Source organism: Oncorhynchus clarkii, chromosome 28, assembly GCF_045791955.1.
Source record: "Oncorhynchus clarkii lewisi isolate Uvic-CL-2024 chromosome 28, UVic_Ocla_1.0, whole genome shotgun sequence".
Lineage (NCBI taxonomy): Eukaryota > Metazoa > Chordata > Actinopteri > Salmoniformes > Salmonidae > Oncorhynchus > Oncorhynchus clarkii.
This window is the reverse complement of record NC_092174.1, coordinates 35,776,043-35,800,736: the sequence shown is the minus strand read 5'-3', so window position 1 is coordinate 35,800,736 and position 24,694 is coordinate 35,776,043. Positions and strand designations below refer to the sequence as shown.

General features: G+C 44.7%; 1 protein-coding gene across 2 annotated transcripts; it reads right to left on the bottom strand.

Annotated features, from left to right (window-relative positions):
* Positions 1-509: 509 nt before the first annotated feature.
* Positions 510-23,637, bottom strand: LOC139386985 (endophilin-A2-like). Of its 2 annotated transcripts, none has more exons than XR_011629112.1 (9): positions 23,437-23,637; positions 11,640-11,708; positions 11,296-11,512; positions 10,964-11,097; positions 10,691-10,849; positions 7,093-7,196; positions 6,851-6,981; positions 3,658-5,618; positions 510-3,197 (listed from the first exon to the last, which is right to left on the bottom strand). XR_011629112.1 is itself a non-coding variant. In XM_071132910.1 (9 exons), the coding sequence occupies exons 1-9, from the start codon at positions 23,479-23,481 to the stop codon at positions 5,434-5,436; spliced, it is 1,092 nt and encodes a 363-aa protein (XP_070989011.1). In that variant the 5' UTR covers positions 23,482-23,626; the 3' UTR covers positions 5,422-5,433. The 2 variants fall into 2 exon arrangements, 1 of the variants encoding a protein (XP_070989011.1); XM_071132910.1 differs by lacking the exon at positions 510-3,197 and adding an exon at positions 6,679-6,726 and having other exon boundaries at positions 5,422-5,618; positions 23,437-23,626.
* Between the last annotated feature and the right edge of the window lie 1,057 nt (positions 23,638-24,694).

Below are 24,694 nucleotides of genomic sequence, written 5' to 3'. Positions count from 1 at the left end.
ATCCTTTGTAGTAGCAAGGCGGGAGCTGCTCCCTGGTTCCAGCCGACCCCTAGCGCGGTTTCTTAGGTGTAGCAGCCATGAGTATAGCTGACTGGCTGGGCAAACCGAAAAGGGCACGCCTTCCTTTTATGAGAATGCCATGGATATTCGCCAAAAACTGTCTGTCGTGCATGTCCTTATAATGGACGTGTCAGTCAGAATAGGACGTGTCAGTCAGTATAGGAGATGTCATGTGGTTTATTGTGCAGTTTGCATTGATTGATTAGGTTAGGCTTCTTCAGTAGGTTGAGCGATTGGTTGTGACATCTATTGCTTGAATATTATAACACACCTGCTTGGAAATGTATTTCAAAGCCTGACAGATCAATGTATTTTTCACAACTGACTTGTTTTTTTAAACCACTGATTAGATTGTCCTATTAATTTTAGCTACCTACAGGAGCATGTAAATGAAAATGGGTGTACAATAGACAACTACAATGAAAGAATGAATATGAAAGAGACTTCTCTGGAAATTGTAATTTATATGTAAATGAAGGTATCATTCACATCCCCCTGAAGACACATCCAGCAGACTGAGGGCCACTTCACTTTCCTTCATATTTATTTAAGAAGCGATCGGACAACATTCCCCAAAAATATACAATAAATGACAATACAAAGATAAAAGAATCCACATAAAGATAATCCTGCCTTGGTTCAAACCTCCATCCACAGAGAGCGTAAATTACCAAAAACACGAAGCCTCAAAATAAGGCATCATCGCTGAAGCAAGACACATAACCTATAGACACATGCTGGCAACGAGCAATTTACAATGGACACTTCACAAAATGATTCTGTATATTAAAATAAAGCTGCTATTAAGATAATACTCGTAATATCAAAATAATATGATACTCTTGTGGGATTTGGTAGAAATACCCATCTTCGAATGTAGTGTGAAAAACATAAATAGATTGTCACCAACAGCATTAGAATAGTTGAAGACAACGACACCAGTCCGCAAAAACGGACATGCTTGATCTGAGCCCTTTGTTACATTACTCATAGACACCGGTAAACAAGGTACTTAGACAACTGGAGCTCCTCCCCCCCACCTGCCTTGTTCCTTTTATTTAGGCTAATGGGATGTGGTAACCCACACCTGAACATTAATCACCTACAGAGGCACTAAAACCCATGTTAACACAACAAATATAGCCCAAGAGACATGTAAACATTAAGTTAGGAGGAACGTGTTTAGTTTATGCACATAGGTTAGTCATTTTTTTTGGTAGAGCTGCATGTTCTAGGGAAGGAGTGGAGGGTAGTAGTGGAGAGGGAGATGGGGGGGGGGGGGGGGGGGGTATGTAGTGACCTTTGAGAAACAGTGTTTGAGGGGGAGGATTAAGAGATGTCAGAAGGGGGTTTAGGGATAAAAATGGGAGAACAGGGGCAGGTGTGAGAGGGGTAGGAGGCGAGGGGGCAGCGGAATGGGGGCAGATAGCCAGTGAGTGGGGGTAGGGTATAAGCTGTCCTGTGCCTATTTCGACATAAAAACAATGCGTCTGTTCCGGTTACAATTCCACGGGTGCCGTGAAGGAGTGTAGTAACTAGATAACGAGGGTAGACAGTTATCGGCTGTGGGTAGGGCTCATCACAGTTCTGAGGCTCTGGGTAAAAAAAGGCGTAGCTTGAATTGAAACACCCAGAAAGACTAATAAAGTCCATGGTCATATACAGTACTATTTCCTGTCTCTCCCACCCACCCACACCATGGGGTGACACGTGTAAATACAAAAACAACCCTTCTTTCAAATCCCCTTTTGGCAGCGGGTTGGATGGAACAGTCCCTGCGGTTATATCCTCTGAAGGGATGGGTTTAGGGCCATTAAATATTGTGTGGATGAAGGGCAGGTTGTAGGCGGGTGGGTTGAATAAAGAGAAAATAATACCTTAAAAAAAATCCATAAATGTATCATTCTGTGCAATTTATATCTTTAGGCTACATTGAGGTATTTCTTTCATTATCTTAGGCTATCTGGCATTAGTGCATAAGCCTAAACTTTAGGGCCTACCTGTACGCACGACAACTAGCATATACACCAATCACTTTTAGGAACAGGCAGAACATTTTTCGATCCACGGAGGCAAAAAGGACAATGTTGGAGTTTCAATAAGAGAAAAGCTACAAAAGGAGGGTTGAAAATAAAGAGAAGGGAGGGCCAGAAAAGTAGTGTTTGGGAAAGATGTGGTGAAGTGGTAAAAGAGCACTATGCTATGTGATGACTGTGAATTAAAAATGGGTATTTACCAACGTTTTGGCATCACTGTGCCTTCCTCAGGGTAGGAGGAAGGCACAGTGATTCCTGAAACGTTGGTAAATACCCATTCAATTGCTGGGAGTTTATACATGTGATGATTGTGAGGCACTAAAAAAAATGTCAGCCAAGACGGCCTTCAAATAGGCCTATGGCATGTCAAGGGAACTGTAGCCTGCTGTTCAGATGGGTTAGATGGAAACTGAAATCTGGACACTGACTGTGTGCAGGTCTATAATCTCATACTTAATATGAACTCCTGCAGAATTAAGCATGTCTTGCAGTAAAATTATACACTAAATGTAGGAAATATGTGGACTTGGGAACAGGACTGGAGAAATGATTTTTTCCCCCAGCATCTTGAGAGAATGTGAATGCTACAATTTCAAACCACATAATTTGCATCCAAGCCGAACTGAAACCTTATCAAAAACATGTTAGGTCGTTCACAGCTTTCTATTTCCTAGTCAAACTGATGTAATTTGGGAATCTTGCACATAAAACTGTAAAAAATATAAAATGTTTTGTTATTGCATTCTCTCTCCAATCGCTAAACGTCTTTGCTCCGTGAAACTTTACCGATGTTAACTAGATTGAAGCATTCATTCTATTGATTTATGACATTCTAGAAAGCAAGGGTTTAGTTAGTATTCTAGGGCAACATATGACAGAAGAGAAGCTGTATATATATAATTATAGACAAGTTGACTAACAAATAGCCTTCCAAAATGTCAGAAATCATAAGCAGAAACATGTCTAAATAAGGCAAAACCAAGTCCCTGCACCCTCGGTCCAAAACCAAGTCCCTGCACCCTCGGTCCAAAACCAAGTCCCTGCACCCTCGGTCCCAAAACAAGTCCCTGCACCCTCGGTCCAAAACCAAGTCCCTGCACCCTCGGTCCAAAACCAAGACCCTGCACCCTCGGTCCCAAAACCAAGTCCCTGCACCCTCGGTCCCAAAACCAAGTCCCTGCACCCTCGGTCCAAAACCAAGACCCTGCACCCTCGGTCCAAAACCAAGACCCTGCACCCTCGGTCCAAAACCAAGTCCCTGCACCCTCGGTCCAAAACCAAGTCCCTGCACCCTCGGTCCAAAACCAAGTCCCTGCACCCTCGGTCCAAAACCAAGTCCCTGCACCCTCGGTCCAAAACCAAGTCCCTGCACCCTCGGTCCCAAAACAAGTCCCTGCACCCTCGGTCCCAAAACAAGTCCCTGCACCCTCGGTCCAAAACCAAGACCCTGCACCCTCGGTCCCAAAACAAGTCCCTGCACCCTCGGTCCCAAAACAAGTCCCTGCACCCTCGGTCCCAAAACAAGTCCCTGCACCCTCGGTCCAAAACCAAGACCCTGCACCCTCGGTCCCAAAACAAGTCCCTGCACCCTCGGTCCCAAAACAAGTCCCTGCACCCTCGGTCCCAAAACAAGTCCCTGCACTCTCGGTCCCAAAAAATATTCCTGTAGTCTGACTAGCCTATAGTGCATTTTCTATATTTGCGGTTTAGGGTCGGGCCTCGGACGTTCACTTTATCATCGTCAGGCGGTTGCGGATGGGTTATTAGCAATTGCGGGTGTTAAAACAGCTGATCCAAGCACCACTAACACACTGTCTGCAAACTGACTGTAGCAAGTGAATAATAGGAGGTCACTCTACACTGTTACTTTGGCTTCAGCCCTCAGGCACACAGGGTTAAGCCAGAAGGAGCAGATGGCTTCAAATCTAAGTTAGAACAACACAAACAGAACAAAGCACTTGGATGGGCAATGGAACGTTTCCCTTTTTCATCTTTTGACCATATAAGAGTTAGCAAAAATAAGAGACAGAAGAGGGAGGCAAAGGGGTATAGCAGACAAAAGGAAGACCTCAATTGCATACTCCTTTTTCTCGAAAACCCATTGGAAGAAAAGGCCAGAGGGGACAGACCGGCTGGCTTTCTCATCCAATGGGTTTGAGCAGGAGACGAGGAGAAAGCAATTGAGATCTTCCCAGTCAATGAAAGGCAGCCTTGCAGCCGTAACAGTACTAAACGGAGATAGTGTTATAGTGTTTAGAGACATAGTATACCTGGCCTACAGTTATTTACTAGCCTAGGTGCCCAACTGTTTCCAACAACACCATATATTTGCCTTGCCAAGGAAATGGCGACGTTGGCTTTAGTAGAAATAGGTAAGCAAACAGGCCAACTCTTCACGTAAGTTTAGACCCAGAGAAAAGCTGAACAATCACATTTACCAGGTATGGGATGAATTAGAAAAAGAACCATAAAATAAACAAAAATCAGCACTGAGGTCCATGCAGGACTAGCCCCTGGGCACAGTTCTAGGATCAGCTTACAGTTCGTACATCCTAACCTTAACCATAAGTGGGAAACATACTAAACTGATCTTACATCAGTCTCAGGGCAACTTTATCCTACTCCTGAAGGTATAACAGGCTTAAACCACCAGAGGGCAGCATAGGACAGCTAAAGCCAAGATCTAACTCTCCATGCCAGGGAGGAAAATAATTGGTGTATGGATTTTGTGTTTTTATATAAGAAAAAGAGTGTGCATTAAAATTAACCAGATTTTCATGCAAAGATTCCCAATTGTGGAAGAACAAAACATATTTAACCATTTTCCCTAGAACTAAGGGGCTAAAATAGGTGTAAATAGGTGATTAAAGGTAACAATTTCAAGGCAATTTTGTTGCAGGTTTTTTTCTAGGTCTGCTTAAAGCACACTTCTGGTAGTGTTCATGGGTACAGGTCACCCATAATGACAAACATCTCCTCTAGTAACCCCATCTCCATATGTCCCGGTAAGAGAGGTGTAGTGTACAGAGAATGAAAACAAAGATACACATTCCTTGTGCTAACCTTTCTCTCCATCAACATTTTCCTCACACTTTTTCTATCCATCCATCATTAGGTGAATCTCAATCTAAGGTGACCTCTCATTTATTTTCTTACACCGATATTTCCTTGTCCTGCTTTATTTAACAGGAAGAAGTCATTTTAGACTTTTGAGATGCCCCCCCCGTCATCTACCGCTGTCCTCCCTCATCTCCTCAGCCCCCCCCCCCCCCCCCCCCTCCCTCCCTCATCTTCCCCCTCCCTCCCACTCCTCATCCCTCCCCTTGTTCTGTCAGTGTTACAGGGGCACCACCACTTCCACATAGTTGTTGGGGAAGAATCCTGATTGGCCGCGGATAGTGCCCTCCAACCAGTTCTCGTCGATGCGGTTGGTCAGCGTGATGATGTCGCCCTCGCAAAAGCCCAGCTCACCCTCGTTCTCTGGCTCGAAGTCATAAAGGGCCTTAGCGCACGGCTCAGAGGCTGGGGAGAAGGAAAGGGGAGGAATGTGTTGAAGAGGGAAAGAGAGAAAATAAACTTTAATTTGACATTCTTCTGAAACGGATTCAGCAGCTTTGCTTTTCAAAGTGAGAGGCAGGAAAGGGACCAGAACACTTCATAAACGTCCAAACCGCTGCGCTCACAGGGTTGAAGGGAGACGTTACCCGTTACCAGATCCAGTGTGCGGGGTTAGTTTAGTCCCTCCAGGATTCTGTTGTCCAATCACTGCACTAGTTCCGCAATTAAACAGTCAAACCACAGCAATATTTTCACACAAAACTGACCCATCATCACAGTACAAAAAGAGGGCTTGCATAAATCAACCAATTACTGCACATTTACTGCATAATATGGTTCAATCAAGCCACAAGTCAAACTTTTTCGCTCGTCAGCGTATTTTCGCAAGTCATTTGAAAAACATATTTGCATTTTGCCATGCAAAATGTCAGAATTTCCTCCTGTGGGGCGCAGCGGTCTAAGGTACTGCATCGCAGTGCTAGAAGCGTCACTACAGACCCAAGTTTGATCCCAGGCTGTGTCGCAGCCGGCTGCGACCGGGAGACCCATGAGGCGGCACACAATTGGCCCAGCGTCGTCCGGGTTAGGGGAGGGTTTGTCCTTGTCCCATCGCGCTCTAGCAACTCCTGTGGCAGGCCGGGCGCCTGCATGTTGACACGGTCGCCAGGTGTACAGTGTTTCCTCCGACACATTGGTGCGGCTGGCTTCCGGGCATTGTGTCAAGAAGCAGTGCGGCTTGGCAGGTTCGTGTTTTGGAGGACTCGTGGATCTCGATCGTCAACCTCTCCCGAGTCGTACGGGAGTTGCAGCGATGGGACAAGACTAACTACCAATTGGATACCATGAAATTGGGGAGAAAAAAATGTCAGAATTTCTGCAACAGTGAAGTGAGTTGGCTGCAGTAAGGGGTTAAAGCTTCCCACACACACCATTCCATGTTAGTAAAACTCTCCTGAAATAGAGTCGATTAAGTACCATGTTAATTGCCACTCTTTTAACCTCAATCAGACTCCCTCACACTCACAGTGTTGACTGTTCTTCATGGACCGTGTTCTGTGGAAGGATGTGACGTCTATGGGGAGGGGGGGGTTTATACATAGAGAAAGATCAGTTTTGGGCTGGTGAGACAAGACTACAATAGAGAGATACATACAGAAACACACAGAGGCACACACACAGCTAAGTGCCAGTCTTACCTGAGGAGTATGAAGGGGGGTTGGCAGAGGGGGAGTACTCTCCATTTGAATGCTCCTGCTCTTCGTAGTCAAAGGAGGCTTTGGGTTTTGGAGTGTACTCACGCCTGGGGCGAGACTGGGCCTCGTTCACCCTGATACACACAGCAGAGGGGATGAATCAGTCACATGTAAATACACACAGATACACACAACACAAACAGCTTCAACTGAATTGTAGAAGTCCACACACACAGCTGACCTACCTGTCTCGGAGTTTGTCAGTCAGCTCCTCCAGAATCTGCACAGCCTGTTTATGATACTGCAGTTGTGACTCGACCAGAGAAGCCATCTGACTCACCTGCTCTACCTAGAGACAAGCACAGAGACCAGTCAGATTCATCAAAACAGGAGACTGGACTAGAAACGCCATTACCGGGAGGATGGACTAGAAACGCCATTACCAGGGGGGCTGGACAAGAAACGCCATTACCGGGAGGATGGACTAGAAACGCCATTACCAGGGGGGCTGGACTAGAAACGCCATTACCAGGGGGGCTGGACTAGAAACGCCATTACCAGGGGGGCTGGACTAGAAACGCCATTACCAGGGAGGCTCGACTAGAAACGCCATTACCAGGGAGGCTGGACTAGAAACGCCATTACCAGGGGGGCTAGACTAGAAACGCCATTACCGGGGGGGCTGGACTAGAAACGCCATTACCGGGGGGGCTGGACTAGAAACGCCATTACCGGGGGGGTTGGACTAGAAACGCCATTACCGGGGAGGCTGGACTAGAAACGCCATTACCGGGGAGGCTAGACTAGAAACGCCATTACCGGGGAGGCTGGACTAGAAACGCCATTACCGGGGGGGCTAGACTAGAAACGCCATTACCGGGGAGGCTGGACTAGAAACGCCATTACCGGGGGGCTAGACTAGAAACGCCATTACCAGGGAGGCTGGACTAGAAACGCCATTACCAGGGAGGCTGGACTAGAAACGCCATTACCAGGGAGGCTGGACTAGAAACGCCATTACCAGGGAGGCTGGACTAGAAACGCCATTACCAGGGAGGCTGGAATAGAAACGCCATTACCAGAGAGGCTGGACTAGAAACACCATTACCAGAGAGGCTGGACTAGAAACGCCATTACCTGGGGGGCTGGCCAAGAAACGCCATTACCAGGGGGCTGGCCTAGAAACGCCATTACCTGGGGGGCTGGCCTAGAAACGCCATTACCTGGGGGGCTGGCCTAGAAACGCCATTACCAGGGAGGCTGGACTAGAAACGCCATTACCAGGGAGGCTGGACTAGAAACGCCATTACCAGGGAGGCTGGAATAGAAACGCCATTAGCAGAGAGGCTGGACTAGAAACGCCATTACCAGAGAGGCTGGACTAGAAACGCCATTACCTGGGGGGCTAGACTAGAAACGCCAATACCTGGGAGGCTGGACTAGAAATGCCATTACCTGGGGGGCTGGCCTAGAAACGCCATTACCTGGGGGGCTGGCCTAGAAACGCCATTACCTGGGGGGCTGGCCTAGAAACGCCATTACCGGGGGGGGCTGGACTAGAAACGCCATTACCGGGGGGGCTGGACTAGAAACGCCATTACCAGGGGGGCTGGACTAGAAACGCCATTACCAGGGGGGCTGGACTAGAAACGCCATTACCTGGGGGGCTGGACTAGAAACGCCATTACCTGGGGGGCTGGACTAGAAACACCATTACCTGGGGGGCTGGACTAGAAACGCCATTACCTGGGGGGCTGGACTAGAAACGCCATTACCGGGGGGGGGCTGGACTAGAAACGCCATTACCGGGGGGCTGGACTAGAAACGCCATTACCGGGGGGCTGGACTAGAAACGCCATTACCAGGGGGCTGGACTAGAAACGCCATTACCAGGGGGCTGGACTAGAAATGCTATTACCAGGGGGCTGGACTAGAAACGCCATTACCGGGAGAGCTGGACTAGAAACGCCATTACCGGGGGGGCTGGACTAGAAACGCCATTACCGGGGGGCTGGACTAGAAACGCCATTACCAGGGGGGCTGGACTAGAAACGCCATTACCTGGGGGGCTGGACTAGAAACGCCATTACCTGGGGGGCTGGACTAGAAACGCCATTACCAGGGGGGCTGGACTAGAAACGCCATTACCAGGGGGGCTGGACTAGAAACGCCATTACCTGGGGGGCTGGACTAGAAACGCCATTACTTGGGGGGCTGGACTAGAAACGCCATTACCTGGGGGGCTGGACTAGAAACGCCATTACCGGGGGGGCTGGACTAGAAACGCCACTACCGGGGGGGATGGACTAGAAACGCCATTACCGGGGGGGCTGGACTAGAAACGCCATTACCGGGGGGGCTGGACTAGAAACGCCATTACCTGGGGGGCTGGACTAGAAACGCCATTACCAGGGGGGCTGGACTAGAAACGCCATTACCAGGGGGGCTGGACTAGAAACGCCATTACCAGGGGGCTGGACTAGAAACGCCATTACCAGGGGGCTGGACTAGAAACGCCATTACCAGGGTGCTGGACTAGAAACGCCATTACCAGGGGGCTGGACTAGAAACGCCATTACCGGGGGGGCTGGACTAGAAACGCCATTACTGGGAGGGCTGGACTAGAAACACCATTACCGGGGGGGCTGGACTAGAAACGCCATTACCGGGGGGGCTGGACTAGAAACGCCATTACCTGGGGGGCTGGACTAGAAACGCCATTACCAGGGGGGCTGGACTAGAAACGCCATTACCAGGGGGCTGGACTAGAAACGCCATTACCAGGGGGCTGGACTAGAAACACCATTACCAGGGGGCTGGACTAGAAACACCATTACCAGGGGGCTGGACTAGAAACGCCATTACCGGGGGGGCTGGACTAGAAACGCCATTACCGGGAGGGCTGGACTAGAAACGCCATTACCGGGGGGGCTGGACTAGAAACGCCATTACCGGGGGGGCTGGACTAGAAACGCCATTACCAGGGGGGCTGGACTAGAAACGCCATTACCTGGGGGGCTGGACTAGAAACGCCATTACCAGGGGGCTGGACTAGAAACGCCATTACCAGGGGGCTGGACTAGAAACGCCATTACCAGGGGGCTGGACTAGAAACGCCATTACCAGGGGGCTGGACTAGAAACGCCATTACTATGGTTAATTTACACTTTTGTTCTCCCCCCTCACCACCCCGAGGTCAATTTCCCGACTCTCGAAACTGCTTTGTTTCAGATTGACACGCCACTTACATGGCACTAACACATGTTGTACTCAGTCTCCTCATCTGATGAAATAAAAGGTCATTACCAGAGACAGGCCATCTAAGACAGGTTTGGCACGTTCTTAGGTTGCAGAGTCAAAGTGGAAAACTAGAATCGTCACCTAATACGCATTGCTGTGACATTACATAACTGTTCCACTCACTAGCTATGGAGTCGTGGCAAGCTGACTGCATATTGGTCCTGAAATACTCATCAACGCTAATGCTAACATTGTTGCCAATGCTAGCGCCAGTGCTACTGCTAATGCCAATGCCAGATGTTGAAGCCCCTACTGGGTATTATGGTTTGGGAGAATGAAGCCTGAATTCTGAACTTCTACCCAGCCAACCAATGGAAAATAGCCTCTTTCTTCTTAACTAAACAGATTTTCCTTGCTTCTGTTGTTTCTACTTGCTTTCGATGAGTTTAAGCCCATTTGTTGCTGTGAAAGTAAGCACTTTGCGACTAACTAATTTGCAAGAAGCACCATACGAATAAAATGAGATTGATTGTTGCTGTCCATCTCTGGCATTATTCCCCAGATCCCTCAACTCTAACCCTTGACTCCTGAGATAAGTCTCACATCAGTCTCCAGCAGGTTGTGCATGGAGCTCTCTGCCATCTCTTTGGACTCGTGGAACTTCTCCAGGGCTGATCTCAGCTCCTCGTCTGGGATCTTCCCCTGGCGTTTCTTCTTATAATCGTAGTCCAGACGCCTGCCTTCCAACTTCTTCAGATGGTGCTGAGGAGGGAGGAGAGAGTCCTCAATTAGTTGATTGTGAAGGGTTAGAAAATAAAATGTGTAACGTTGAGGGAGAGTTGAGAATCCCTTATTCATCTCATTCTAGGTCTCTACCTGGATGTCTTTGATGTCCTTGTCGACGACGGCCTGCAGTGGATCGATAAAGTTCTGTTTGACATCGATGTCCAGGGAATCTTTGACCTCAGCAAGCCTCTTCATGGACTCACCCACGTCCACCAGGGCGCCACCTACAGGACAAAGACAGTTACATGAGTGAGCACACAATCCCCTCACCGGCCACAATAAAGGACAAGGTTCTTCTGTTGAGTACGTGGTCCCTACTTCACACACAAACACACCTGGAATTCAATATTCTGAGAGCCAAAGGCTAGGGCACAAAGGTAAAATAAGCTTATGGTAGTTTATGAAATCACTCTCTTTCTTACCAAAGTTGGTGTCCTCTCCCATCTCTCGTCCGAACTTGGCCATGCTCTCCCCCAGCAGCCCCTCAGCCTGGGGATAGCCAGGGCTCTTCACCTGGCCCCGCATCTTAGACACTGTGTTCAGCATGGTCAGCTTGGCCCTGGACGCTGGGTTGGGCTGCAGGTACTCCGATGTTTTAGAGATGACATCCACCACCGCTTTACTGGTCACATCTGCCCTCTGTGAGGAAGGGAAGAAGGAGAGACAGCGAATGCACAATCTACTCTGACAAAATGGAGCGATAGGAAAATCCAATCTTAAGTTAATAGGAGTGTATGTTTTTTTGTGTTGGGGAGAGATCACTTACCTTCTCCAGATCTTTGAAGTCTTCATCCAGCTTGGTTCCCTCTGCACCTCCAACCTTCTCACTGACCATCTACAAAAGGAGAATAATAAGTTCAAGTCTTTTACATGCATTCTGCACAGGACAACAAAGCCGTTCCTAATTCAAACAGAACAGTAGCATATAGAAGTGAAATGATGCACGGACCTCGTGATGGAGAACGATTTTATTTTATTGCGATTTTGTTAGGGCTGACCCCAATTAGTCGGCAGGTCGATTGTTCGGTCGATAGGCTTTTGGTCGACCAAGATTTTTTTTTTGTAGTCGAGCATTAGAATAAACTCATCAAAAAAATAAATAAACATCCCTTTTTCAGGACCCTGTCTTTCAAAGATACCTCATATAAATCCAAATAACTTCACAGATCTTCATTGTAAAGGATTTAAACACCATTTTCCCATGCTTGTTCAATGAACCACAAATAGTTAATGAACATGCACCTGTGGAACAGTCGTTAAGACACTAACAGGTTACAGACAGTAGGCAATTAAGGTCACAGTTATGAAAACTTAGGACACTAGAGGCCTTTCTACTGACTCTGAAAAACACCAAAAGAGAGAAGACCAGGGTCCCTGCTCATCCCCGTGAAAGTGCCTTAGGCATGCTGCAAGGAGGCATGAGGACTGCAGATGTGGCCAGGGCAAAAAATTGCAATGTTCGTACTGTGAGACGCATAAGACCGCACTACAGGGAGACAGGACGGACAGCTGATCGTCCTCGCATTGGCAGACCACGTGTAACAACACCTGCACAGGATCGGTACATCTGAACTCCACACCTGCGGGACCGGTACAGGATAGCAACAACAACTGCCCGAGATACACCTGGAACGCACAATCCCTCCATCAGTGCTCAGACTGTCTGCAATTGGCTGAGAGAGGCTGAACTGAGGGCTTGTAGGCATGTTGTAAGGCAGGTCCTCATCAGACATCACCGGCAACAACGTCGCCTATTGGCACAAACCCACCGTCGCTGGACCAGACAGGACTGGCAAAAATGCTCTTCACTGACGAGTCGCGGTTTTGTCTCACCAGGGGTGCTGATCGGATTCGCGTTTATCGCGTTACTCTGGAGCAGGATCGATTTGGAGGTGGGAGGTCAGTCATGGTCTGGGGCGGTGTGTCACAGTATGATCGGACTGAGCTTGTTATCATTGCAGGCAATCACAACGTTGTGCGTTACAGGAAAGACATCTTCCTCCCTCATGTGGTACCCTTCCTGCAGGCTCATCCTGACATGACCCTCCAGCATGACAATGCAACCAGCCATACTGCTCGTTCTGTGCATGATTTTCTGCAATACAGGAATGTTAGTGTTATGCCATGGCCAGTGAAGAGACCGGATCTCAATCCCATTGAGCACATCTGGGACATGTTGGATTGGAGGATGAGGGCTAGGGCCATTCCCCTTAGAAATGTCCGGGAACTTGCAGGTGCCTTGGTGGAAGTGGGGTAACATCTCACAGCAAGAACTGGCAAATCTAGTGCAGTCCATGAGGAGATGCACTGCAGTACTTAATGCAGCTGATGGCCACACCAGGGGGACACATTATTCCATTTCTGTTAGTCACATGTCTGTGGAACTTGTTCAGTTTATGTCTCAGTTGTTGAATCTTATGTTCATACAAATATGTGCACGTTACGTTTGCTGAAAATAAACCCAGTTGACTGTGTGGACGGTTCTTTTTTTTGCAGCATTAATATTAATTACCGTTCAAACGTTTGGGGTCACTTAGAAATGTCAGTTTTTGAAAGAAAAATCACATTTTTTACCATTAAAATAACATCAAATTGATCAGAAATACAGTGTAGACATTGTTAACGTTGTAAATGACGATTGTAGCTGGAAACGGCTGATTTTTAATGGAATATCTACATAGGCGTACAGAGTCCCATTATCAGCAACCGTCACTCCTGTGTTCCAAGGGCACGTTGTGTTAGCTAATTCAAGTTTATTACTTTAAAATGGCTAATTGATCATTAGAAAACCCTTTTGCAATTGTTAGCACAGCTGAAAACTGTTGTGCTGTTTAAAGCGATAAAACTGGCCTTCTTCAGACTAGTTGAGTTTCTGGAGCAACAGCATTTGTGGGTTCGATTACAGGCTCAAAATGGCCAGAAACACAGAAATGTCTACTGAAACTCGTCAGTCTACTCTTGTTCGGAGAAATTAAGGTTATTCCATGCGAGAAATTGCCAAGAAACTGAAGATCTCGTACAACGCTGTGTACTACTCCCTCACTGAACAGTGCAAACTGGCTCTAACCAGAATAGAAAGAGTGGGAGGCCCCGGTGCACAACTGAGCAAGAGGACAAGTACATTAGTATCTAGTTTAAGAAACAGACACCTCACAAGTCGTCAACTGGCAGCTTCATTAAATAGTACCCCGCAAAACACCAGTCTCAATGTAAAACAGTGAAGAGGGGACTCTGGGATGCTGGTCTTCTAATGTACTTGTCCCTTTGCTCAGTTGTGCACCAGGGCCTCCCTCCCTTTCCATTCTCGCTAGAGCCAGTTTGCACTGTTCTGTGAAGGGAGTGGGACAAGGGACAAAAACAACAACAATTTTCTTTAAAAAACAAGGACATTTCTAAGTGACCCCAAACTTTTGAACGGTAGTGTGTGAGAGATATATACATACACACACACACCTATCTCAGTGAACTAATCCATTGCGGAGTCCTAGACTAAAAGCCAATTTATGCTTGATGTGAAAATGTGGCCAGTGGATCCATATTGAGGGTATGACCAATTGTGGAGCCTCCGGAGGCATGCAGAGGCCAAATCATCCTGTATAAATACAAATTAATTTCCATGAAAACTTCCTTCACAACAGCTCTGCGCTGCGTGGAGCACAAGAAGTATGAATGCCCTAACTTCTACAGAGGCCGTATCACCATAAATGCTGCATGGCCAATGCAGATGTCGGATTGACCATGCAGCGCCCAGATTCACAGTGCACTTCTCTCTCCAGAATGCCTTCTCTCCCGCCAATTGGTGCACATTCATTGTTTCATAACTTCATTGTGTGAATTGTTTGCGTTTGATTGTTAGTGTAGATCAACTCCCCATTACATATATCACCAGTAGTACATTTACCGTTAAATCTTATAATTTGTAATCTACAATGTTTGTTTGGTTAAGGTATTTTTTGTTAATGCATTCAATATATTATTATTCCTTTTACCGTTCTCATTGTGCATAGCGCACAACCAAATGCAACACTTGTGAGAAACAAGTTTTAGTTTATTTCATACCATTTAGGAGTTTTGTCAATTCAATTTAGTCATTGTCTTTTGTTTGGAGCGCTCCTGTCAATATTGATTAAGCTTATAGGCTACCTGGTCTGCTCTCTAATGTAGGCATATAAATGTGCCCATTTGGGGATCTGATAGTATTTCTGATTGGCTTAACACACCACCACTAATGACATGTGGAGCGTCTCAAAATAATGTTTTCACCTCAAAACAGGAAACAAAAAAGTCTGTTTTTAACTTCCATTGAAAAAGATAAATAGTTCCTCAATGTATTTGAAAAATCTTTCCAGCGCTTTCCCTTTCAATAACCACACACATGAAAGGGAGAAATGTCATGCTCTGATCTTGTGGAAACATAAAATAGGCCTACCTGATTACTTCTTGTCAGTGCTAGACTTGGACTCAAATAAGTTCCGGCAATCATTTTGGGTGCTGGTACTATTTATATTTTAGGTGCAGGAGACATTCTATAAAGAGGTACATGATGAGGACCAGCTACTGACAGCTGTCGTCCTCATTATGCTACATGACATAACTAGGCGGTGGGCCTGCCTGGGAGTGGGAATATATTTGTGGTGTTTGTGTTCATGTAATCAACATGTCTTTCTGGTGTGTGTGTTCATACGACTCAGTTCAGCGGCTTCACAGTTTTTCCTTTCTGTGCATTAAAATGTGGCCGTATCCCATCAGCGGTTCATTAAAATGTGGCCGTATCCCCTCAGCGGTTCATTAAAATGTGTCCGTATCCCCTCAGCGGTTCATTAAAATGTGGCCGTATCCCCTCAGCGGTTCATTAAAATGTGGCCGTATCCCCTCAGCGGTTCATTAAAATGTGGCCGTATCCCATCAGCGGTTCATTAAAATGTGGCCGTATCCCCTCAGCGGTTCATTAAAATGTGGCCGTATCCCATCAGCGGTTCATTAAAATGTGGCCGTATACCCTCAGCGGTTCATTAAAATGTGGCCGTATCCCCTCAGCGGTTCATTAAAATGTGGCCGTATCCCCTCAGCGGTTCATTAAAATGTGGCCGTATCCCCTCAGCGGTTCATTAAAATGTGGCCGTATCCCCTCAGCGGTTCATTAAAATGTGGCCGTATCCCATCAGCGGTTCATTAAAATGTGGCCGTATCCCCTCAGCGGTTCATTAAAATGTGGCCGTATCCCATCAGCGGTTCATTAAAATGTGGCCGTATACCCTCAGCGGTTCATTAAAATGTGGCCGTATCCCCTCAGCGGTTCATTAAAATGTGGCCGTATCCCCTCAGCGGTTCATTAAAATGTGGCCGTATCCCCTCAGCGGTTCATTAAAATGTGGCCGTATCCCATCAGCGGTTCATTAAAATGTGGCCGTATCCCATCAGCAGTCCTCATGCCTCCTTTTCCCACCAGAGATGAGTTTATCAAATTGACTTGTTTGTGGATAAAACGCAGAGCATGATGACGTGGTGCACATAAAAATACGTTTTGCGGTTAAATTCACATGTACCGAATCATTGAATACAAGTTAAATGGGTTTTTAAACGCGTTTTCAACTTGTTTTGTCACGTACAAATTATTCATTTTATGTATAGCGAATGAGCCCACTCTGGTCTTTGCGCGTGCGCTCTTACCAACAGCTGGCAGATACAGTGCTAGCTACCTAGGCTACATGATGAGATTCCTATTACAGACAAAAGAGCAAGATCCTTTTTATTTGTCAAACAGCAGCCAAGCATCGCTCATCATGTCACCAGAAAAATACCCTCAATATTTAATGTAAAGCAGCATCAAGCTCATCACCGTGCACTTTCAGCACGCTGTGAAGTTCATCATAACATTTCATCTGTAGCCTAATAAACTGCATGGTTTACCGAGTCGTAGTGGGAGGACCACACAACATATGGTTATTATAAAAAAGATTTACTCATAAAAGGCATTTTAAACATAATTCCTTGCATAATTAAATTTTACAAACAAAAAGATCCTACCTTGTCTAGCGTGATGTTGTGTCAACATTTGGAAAGTTTACCGACAAATTTGCTGTTCCCATCAGGGCTGTCATGTATTTTACTCACATAAAAAGGTTGGATGGAAACCTGGTTACTGTAAAGTCCTAGTTATTTTGTTGCTTTGACAGTGATTTCTGAAGATTTCTCTTTTATTTCATGTGATTAGTGATTCATTTGACATCTGTCCCTCATTTTAAGGTCAACCCTGTTACGTCAACTGAACTTGTTTCAATATGTTAAAACTATTCCTTATGATAAAATTTGAAAAAAAAAAAAAAAAAGCCAAATCAGAGTAAAAGCAGTTCAGATGGTTCTACTCTTTTTGGCAATTTTCTGGTGGAAAACTGAGTGGGTCAAACATAACACTGTTAGACAGGCTCGAAATGTTAATTTCATTTTTTGGGTGAAGCTTGCATTCAATTGCCACTCCCGGCTGCACACAACATGCTTCCATTCCCCCTGTTACAAGGGGATTCATGGCTGATTTAAGAATAAATCTTCAACACTCTTTATTTGGCAATTACGACAGTCATTTATTTTTTTGTGGTGCACCAATACTACATTTTTAGCAGATACCAATATTTTCCTTGCCCAAAAAAAACCAATACCGATATTTAAAATTTTAGCTGCCTTTTAAGCATTCTAGTACAGTTAAAGTGTTCACACACACACGCGGGCGCAGGTCTAAGGTACTGCATCTCAGCGCAAAAGGCATCACTACAGTCCCTGGTTTCAATCCAGGCTGCATCACACCTGGCGGTGATTGGGAGTCCCATAGGGCGGCGCACAATTGGCCCAGTGTCGTCTGGGTTTGGCCGTCATTGGAAATAAGAATTTGTTCTTAACTGACTTGCCTAGTTAAAGTTACACACACACACACACACACAATAAGTTATTTTGTTGGCATTTATGCATGTCCCCATTACCAGTAAAACATTATCAAAACCTATTCCTTTCACTTACCTGTTGTGCTGTTTAATTGTTCATTTGTTCAGTCGTCTCAACCAGGATTTCTATGGAACACAGTTTGGGCCTTTGCGTGTCAAAAAAGATACATGTCAAATAACACAATTTGACATGTCAAATAAGCTTGTTGACCAATCAGGACCTGAATATGACTGCACGTCTCATAATAATTTAACACGTTCATACATTTGTTTTGTGTAGTTATTACACATTGATTACACTCACTCGTATTTCATATGTCATAATGATTTGTTGATACGTATGCTATAACGCTGGTAAAGTTGTCCGGCGCACCTACAGTCCCGGTCATAAAAAAAAAGCTAGCTAGCTCATGGATGCAAACACTGTTCTTCCCCCAAAACATGGCAAAACAATCTGTTTCAGTAGCTATAGTTAGCTAGCTAACTGTCATCTAAAATAACCCTCATTTATAAGGCAGTTCTTATTTGATTAATGCTGGTCGGACCCATCTATGTGAAGCTTGCCACAATAAGGATTAGCCACAATAGCGGACTTTGCAGTTAGCCTTCAAAATAAAAGTATGTAATTGACAGTGATGCAAATGAATACAAATAGTATAATTATGGCACAATTGAATAGATTATGCTAAACAAGGTTGGAATGTTATATAAAATCAACAAAATACTATTTATTAATCTGTTATAATACATCCAGTGTGATTTCACTTTAGAATTGCATTGGGGGCATGCTTATTTCACTCTACAGCCTTACCTATGGATTGTGGATCAATGACACGGGGTATCAGTCTACTCAGTGACACCCAGATAGCATTAGCGTTGAAGCTATTATTGCGGGACTCTGAAACAACTGAATTGAGCCACATTTACTGTCAACCTATGTGTATTGAACAGTATTCCCGAGGAAAAACAATACTGCATGGATGTTTTGGAGTCTGATAACTGAGGAGGACGTTGGAAAAAAATTGCTTGGGTATTGAGTAGACCAATACCCCATTTCATTGATCCCCAGGGCAAGCTGTACAGTGCAACATGAACGTCAATACACACAATAGGCTGACTGGAGAGGTGATTTCACACAGTCACAGTCCCGTGATAAAAACTACAACACAGATATTTGTGTAAACTCTTCACAGTTGTGTTCTGTGGGTGTCACCGAGTAGACTGATACCCCAGTTCATTGCTTCGCATTCCAACCTTGTTTAACATGATCTAGTCTAAATATGATTCTACCAATTGTAACCTTCTACATTACTTTAAGAGGTACTTTTATTTTGAAGACAAAACTCAAATTCCACTAGTGTGTTTAATCCTTATTGTGGATAGCTTCACAACACATAACCCGTTCTGGTCGAGCCTCACAAGCCAGATGACGCTAGCTGGCTGCTTATAACGTTAGCTTTGGGCAACAGGGTTAAGTAGCTGCATAGCTATTTATTTTCATGAACTGAAGTTCAAATTTCAATAGGCGAACAACAAGTGACTAACTAAAACACAAGGATTCCTAAATCATTGCTAAGAATAATGAAAATGACTGCAATTTCTACTGGTCATTGTTTTCAGGCTGATTGTATTGGTGCTAGCTAAGTAACAATCTAAAGCTAGCTAGCTAGCTACCCCAGAAGTGCGGCCGAACAAATAATGCTTTATTACCAACGCTGTATTGTAAACACATTGTTCGTGGCCAGTGTTTGCAGACTTTTGTACAGCTTTGATAGAGCTACTGATAGTAGTGGTGGCACTTGGCTTACAAGAGCAAATTTAGAACACAACATTCTATAATAGAACTGTTATTTAACGTGTGGAATAGTGTTATTTGACATGCATCTTTGACACGACCTAAACAGCGTTCCATAGAATGTCGTGAAGCCAATAGCAGTGACGCTATTACTGTGTAAGTCTAGTAGGGCAACATCTGAAAAATAGCACACTTGGTAACGTTAGTGTGTACCGGTGCTCGATCAGTCGCGAAAGCCAACATCGCCCACGACAGAGAACGGTTGATTGTCAAGGGCAATGAATTCCATTATTCTGGCGTTAATGGTTTTTCGCCTTTTGAGTTGTCTCGCTGAAATGTTCTTACTTTTTCAAATGACTGCTTGATCCACACAGCAGACATTGTGGGCTAGGTTAGGAATACTGTGTTGCAAGTGTAGTGCAAAATTTTACGTTGCGTCATGTAGACTGGTATGCATGTCAGCTTTGACATCGATTTTGCAAATCGGCGTTAAACTATACATCAAGCCGATACCGGTGTAGGCATTTTTAAGCTAATATCGGCCGATTCCGATATGTTCACCGATATATATCGTGCATCCCTATTTTTTAACCCCGAGATGGGAAAATGTGTTTATGAAGTTGAACATGTGCTCTTTTTTTTAACACTTCTCAAAAAAGGCCCCAAATTAGTGGAACATCCCATTAGATAATCCCATGTGAGCAAGTGAGTGTGTGTTTACCGGCAGGCTGTTGACCGAGTCTGTTCTCCTGGCTTAATAACAACCCAGGAATCCGGTTTGGGCACTACTGCAACATTGCCAGGATTCCAAAGCACACCGGAGCCAGGAGAACAACTCACCCAACAATCACTCACAGCTGTGTGAGCAACACACCAATAGACTGACCTATTTCCAAAACAGGCCCCTATAACATAACAGATGGCCTCATAATAAGGGTCAGTACACTCAGACACCCACGCCCTGATTTCTCCCAGAGATATTTAATGACAGGGGTTTGAGAGTGACTAGGCCTTGCCTACTAAGGTGCCTTCGTGCTCATTTACCCAAAAACCAGTCAGACTATTTTATAGTAGTGAGGTGAGTGGGACAGTCAGGCCATTCCAGTTCACACACAACAAATTGTGTTACATCACTAATTATGGAGGCCTCGAGAGTATTTACTACTAAAGATCAAATAGAAACGGTTCAAATTGGCCTCTCAAAGCTGTCAGATGACTTCCTTAGGACTACTTACAACCTGTTCTGTAACTACTTCACTTGTGGCCAAATGCAGCTTGTAGTAGTATCTGCAAAGGCTATAATGTATCTCAGATCCATCCAATGCAATAACAACCCTTTTATTTGTGTTACACCACTAGTACTTCCTAGCCTCCGGTTTTCAGGGGATATGAAAAAAATTGAGCCTGTGACGCAACATCCGCTTTTGGACGTTAACAAGGCGACACTTATCTTAACTCCTCCTTGACATTTACTGGATTGGTTGAACATTGCAGAAGAGAACCTCCCAACAGTTTTCTTCCCCCCAAGACCAGTATGTAATGAATCTAGTTTCAGGTGTTTCCTTTGCACATGTTAAGTACTTCTGAAACAGGCGATACATTCCACATAAAGGTAATAAGCATGTTTGTATCTGGCGAGTAGGTGCTAATCAGTGTGTGAGTGAGGAAGACAACCTGCCATGGCTGGTAGGCCTAGCTATGGAACCATCAATCATGGACTCATCTGCAAATTGGCACAATCACTCCAAACACATATCACTTCTCATGAAGATGGACAGGTGAAGGGAAAGGGAGAGGGGGAAAGGAAGAGACCAGTGTGGTGGCACTGGAGGGAATGGAATGTCCATCTCCCTTCCAGAAACACCAAACATTCCCTGCATCCCTCCTAATAAACGGACAAGTGAGAGTAACTTCAGAGGTGCATTCTATGTTGTTATTCATGACATTGTTGAGCACTTGTTGGCTGCTTTTCCTTCACTCTGTGGTCAAACTCATCCCAAACCAACTCAATTGGGTTGAGGTCAGGGGATTGTGGAAGCCAGTTTAGGTCATCTGATGCAGCACTCCATCCCTATCCTTCTTGGTCAAATAGCACTTACAGACTGGAGGCGTATTGGGTCATTGTACTGTTGAAAAACAAAATTATAGTGGGACTAAGCACAAATCAGATGGGATGGTGTATCACTGCAGAATGCTGTGGTAGCCATGCTGGTTAAGTGTGCCTTGAATTCTAAAGAAATCCCTGAGAGCATCTCCAGCAAAGCACCCCCACACCTCCTCCTCCATGCTTCACGTTGGGAACTAGACATGCGGAGATAATCCATTCACCTACTCTGCGTCTCACAAAGACACAGCGATTGGAACCAAAAATCCCAATTTGGACTCATCAGACCAAGAGTGAGATTTCCACCGGTCTAATGTCCATTGCTCATGTTTCTTGGCCCAAGAAAGTCTCTTCTTATTGGTGTCCTTTAGTAGTGGTTTCTTTGCAGCAATTCGACCATGAAGGCCTAATTAATGCAGTCGATAATTGAGATGTGTCTGTTACTTAAACTCTGTGAAGCATTTATTTGGACAACAATTTCTGAGGCTGGTAACTCTAATGAACGTATCCTCTGCAGCAGATGTAACTCTGGGTCTTCCTTTTCTGTGGCGGTCCTCATGAGAGACAGTTTCATCATAGTGCTTGATAGTTTTTGCGACTGCACTTGAAGAAACTTCCAAAGTTCTTAATTTTCCAGATTGATTTACTTTCATGTCTTAAAGTAATGATGGACTGTCGTTTCTCTTTGCTTATTTGACCCGTTCTTACCATAATATGGACTTGGTCTTTTACCAAATAGGGCTATCTTCTGTATACCACCCCTACCATGTCACAACACAACTGATTAGCTCAAACACATTGAGGAAAGAAATTCCACAAATTAATTTAACAAGGCACACCTGTTAATTGACATCTATTCCAGGAGACTCTCTCATGAAGCTGGTTGAGAGAATGCCAAGAGTGTGCAAAGCTGTCATCAAGGCAAAGGGTGACTACTTTGAAGAATCAGAACTATATTTTGATTTGTTTAATACTTTTCTGGTTACTACATGATTCCATGTGTGTTTTTTTCATAGTTTTGATGTCTTCACTGTTATTCTACAATGTTAAAATACAAAAATAAAAATAAACCCTGGAAAGAGTAGTTGTCCAAACTTTTGACTGGTACTGTGTTATCGTAATACAATGTCCATGAAATGAGATCATCCTGAGCTCAAATGAAAAGGGTTTATCACATACAGCTAGATTAATTCCCCTCTAGTCTACACCGATTTATCCGTTCCTCCAATGAAGAAAATGTTTTGCTAAACTCAGAAAGGGGGGGGGGGAGTATTTAAAGTGAATCATGTAAACGTTCTGATACGAAACTCACTAACGTTAGTTTGTTTATGTTTGCATAGAAAAAGTTGCTATGACACACCGAAACAATGGTGCTGTTTTCAAACACTGTTTTTATAGTAAATTGAAACAATGTGTCAATCTCATTACGACACGACAAAGTAACGTTATGTGCTGAACTGACAGCTACTAGCATAGCCAACTCACTGGAGCTATGCAGATTTAACTTTACGAGGACTTTTCAGACCACTGGAGTTAGCCATTAGACAAATGTAAACGTTAAATAATTTAGCTAATAAATAAAACATTTGGGTCAGATATTTCCTTGTCGAAAGGCACATTTAACTAGTTAGCTATATTGCACAAGTAATGCTAACGTCGCTAGCTTTCTAGCGAACTTAGCTAGCTAACATACAACAACGTTTGCCGAAGTAAAAAGTTGTTCACTGACCTGGCTTGCTTTGTAAAATTGTTTCTTGAAGCCTGCGACTGACATTTTTGATGCAGGATATCAGCTTCTTTCTTTACGTGCAAGTTGCTTTTAAATAATTGCTGAAAGTTTGATTATAGGAATAGCTCGCTGAAGTTTCTCTTCTGTGTCGTTTTCTCCGCAGCGAACTAAACTTCCTTCACCGTGGAGTTTAGTCCTCAACAGTGGGTCATACTCTCCTTCAAGCTAGTTTTCCTTTGCGAGTGGAACTTGCCTGGCAATCAGTCTACTTCCTGCAAGGCATAGTAGCTTCTGCTATACTGAACAAAAATATAAACGCAAAGATTTTACTGAGTTACAGTTCATATAAGGAAATCAGTCAATTGAGATAAATTCATAAGGCCCTAATCTATCGAATTCACGTGGCTGGGCAGGGGTGCAACCATAAATTGGCCTGGGAGGGCATAGGCCCACCCACTGGGGAGCCAGGCCCAGCCAATCAGATAGAGTTTTTTCCCACAAAAGGGCTTTATTATAGACAAAAAATACTCCTCAGCACCCCCCCATGAACTGGCGTGGTTACAAGTGGTCTGTGGTTGTGAAGCTGGAGGTACTGCCAAATTCTCTAAAACGATGTTGGAAGCAGTTTATTGTACAGAAATTAACATTAAATTCACTGGCAACAGCTCTGGTGGACATTCCTGCAGTCAGCATGCCAACTGCACGCTCCCTCAAAACTTGTGACATTGTGTTGTGCTACAAAACTGCACATTTTAAAGTGGCCTTTTATTGTCCCCAGCACAAGATGCACCTGTGTAATAATTATTATGCTGTTTAATCAGCTTCTTGATATGCAACACCTCAGGTGAAGTATTATCTTAGCAAAGGAGAAATGCTCATTAACAGGGATATGAACAATTGTGTGCACAAAAGTTGAGAGAAAGAAGCTTTTTGTATGTATGGAAAGTTTTTGCTATTTTTTATTTCAGCTCATGAAACAAGTGACCAACACTTTACATTTTGCATTTATATTATTGTTCAGTGTATATAAACTGGATTTGCAGTTCCTGCTATTTTTCAAGCAGATTAAGTGAGGCATAATGGGGAAAACAAGTAATAGATTGGAAACAGATTTTGTAGGCCTGCCTGCCTGCCTGCCTGCCTGCCTGCCTGCTTGCCTATAGACACTCAGGGGATAAGGTATTCCATCCGAATTTATTTGCTCTGATTGATTTTCAGTGATGTCCCCATGTGATGACTAGCCATTTATTTTTGAAGA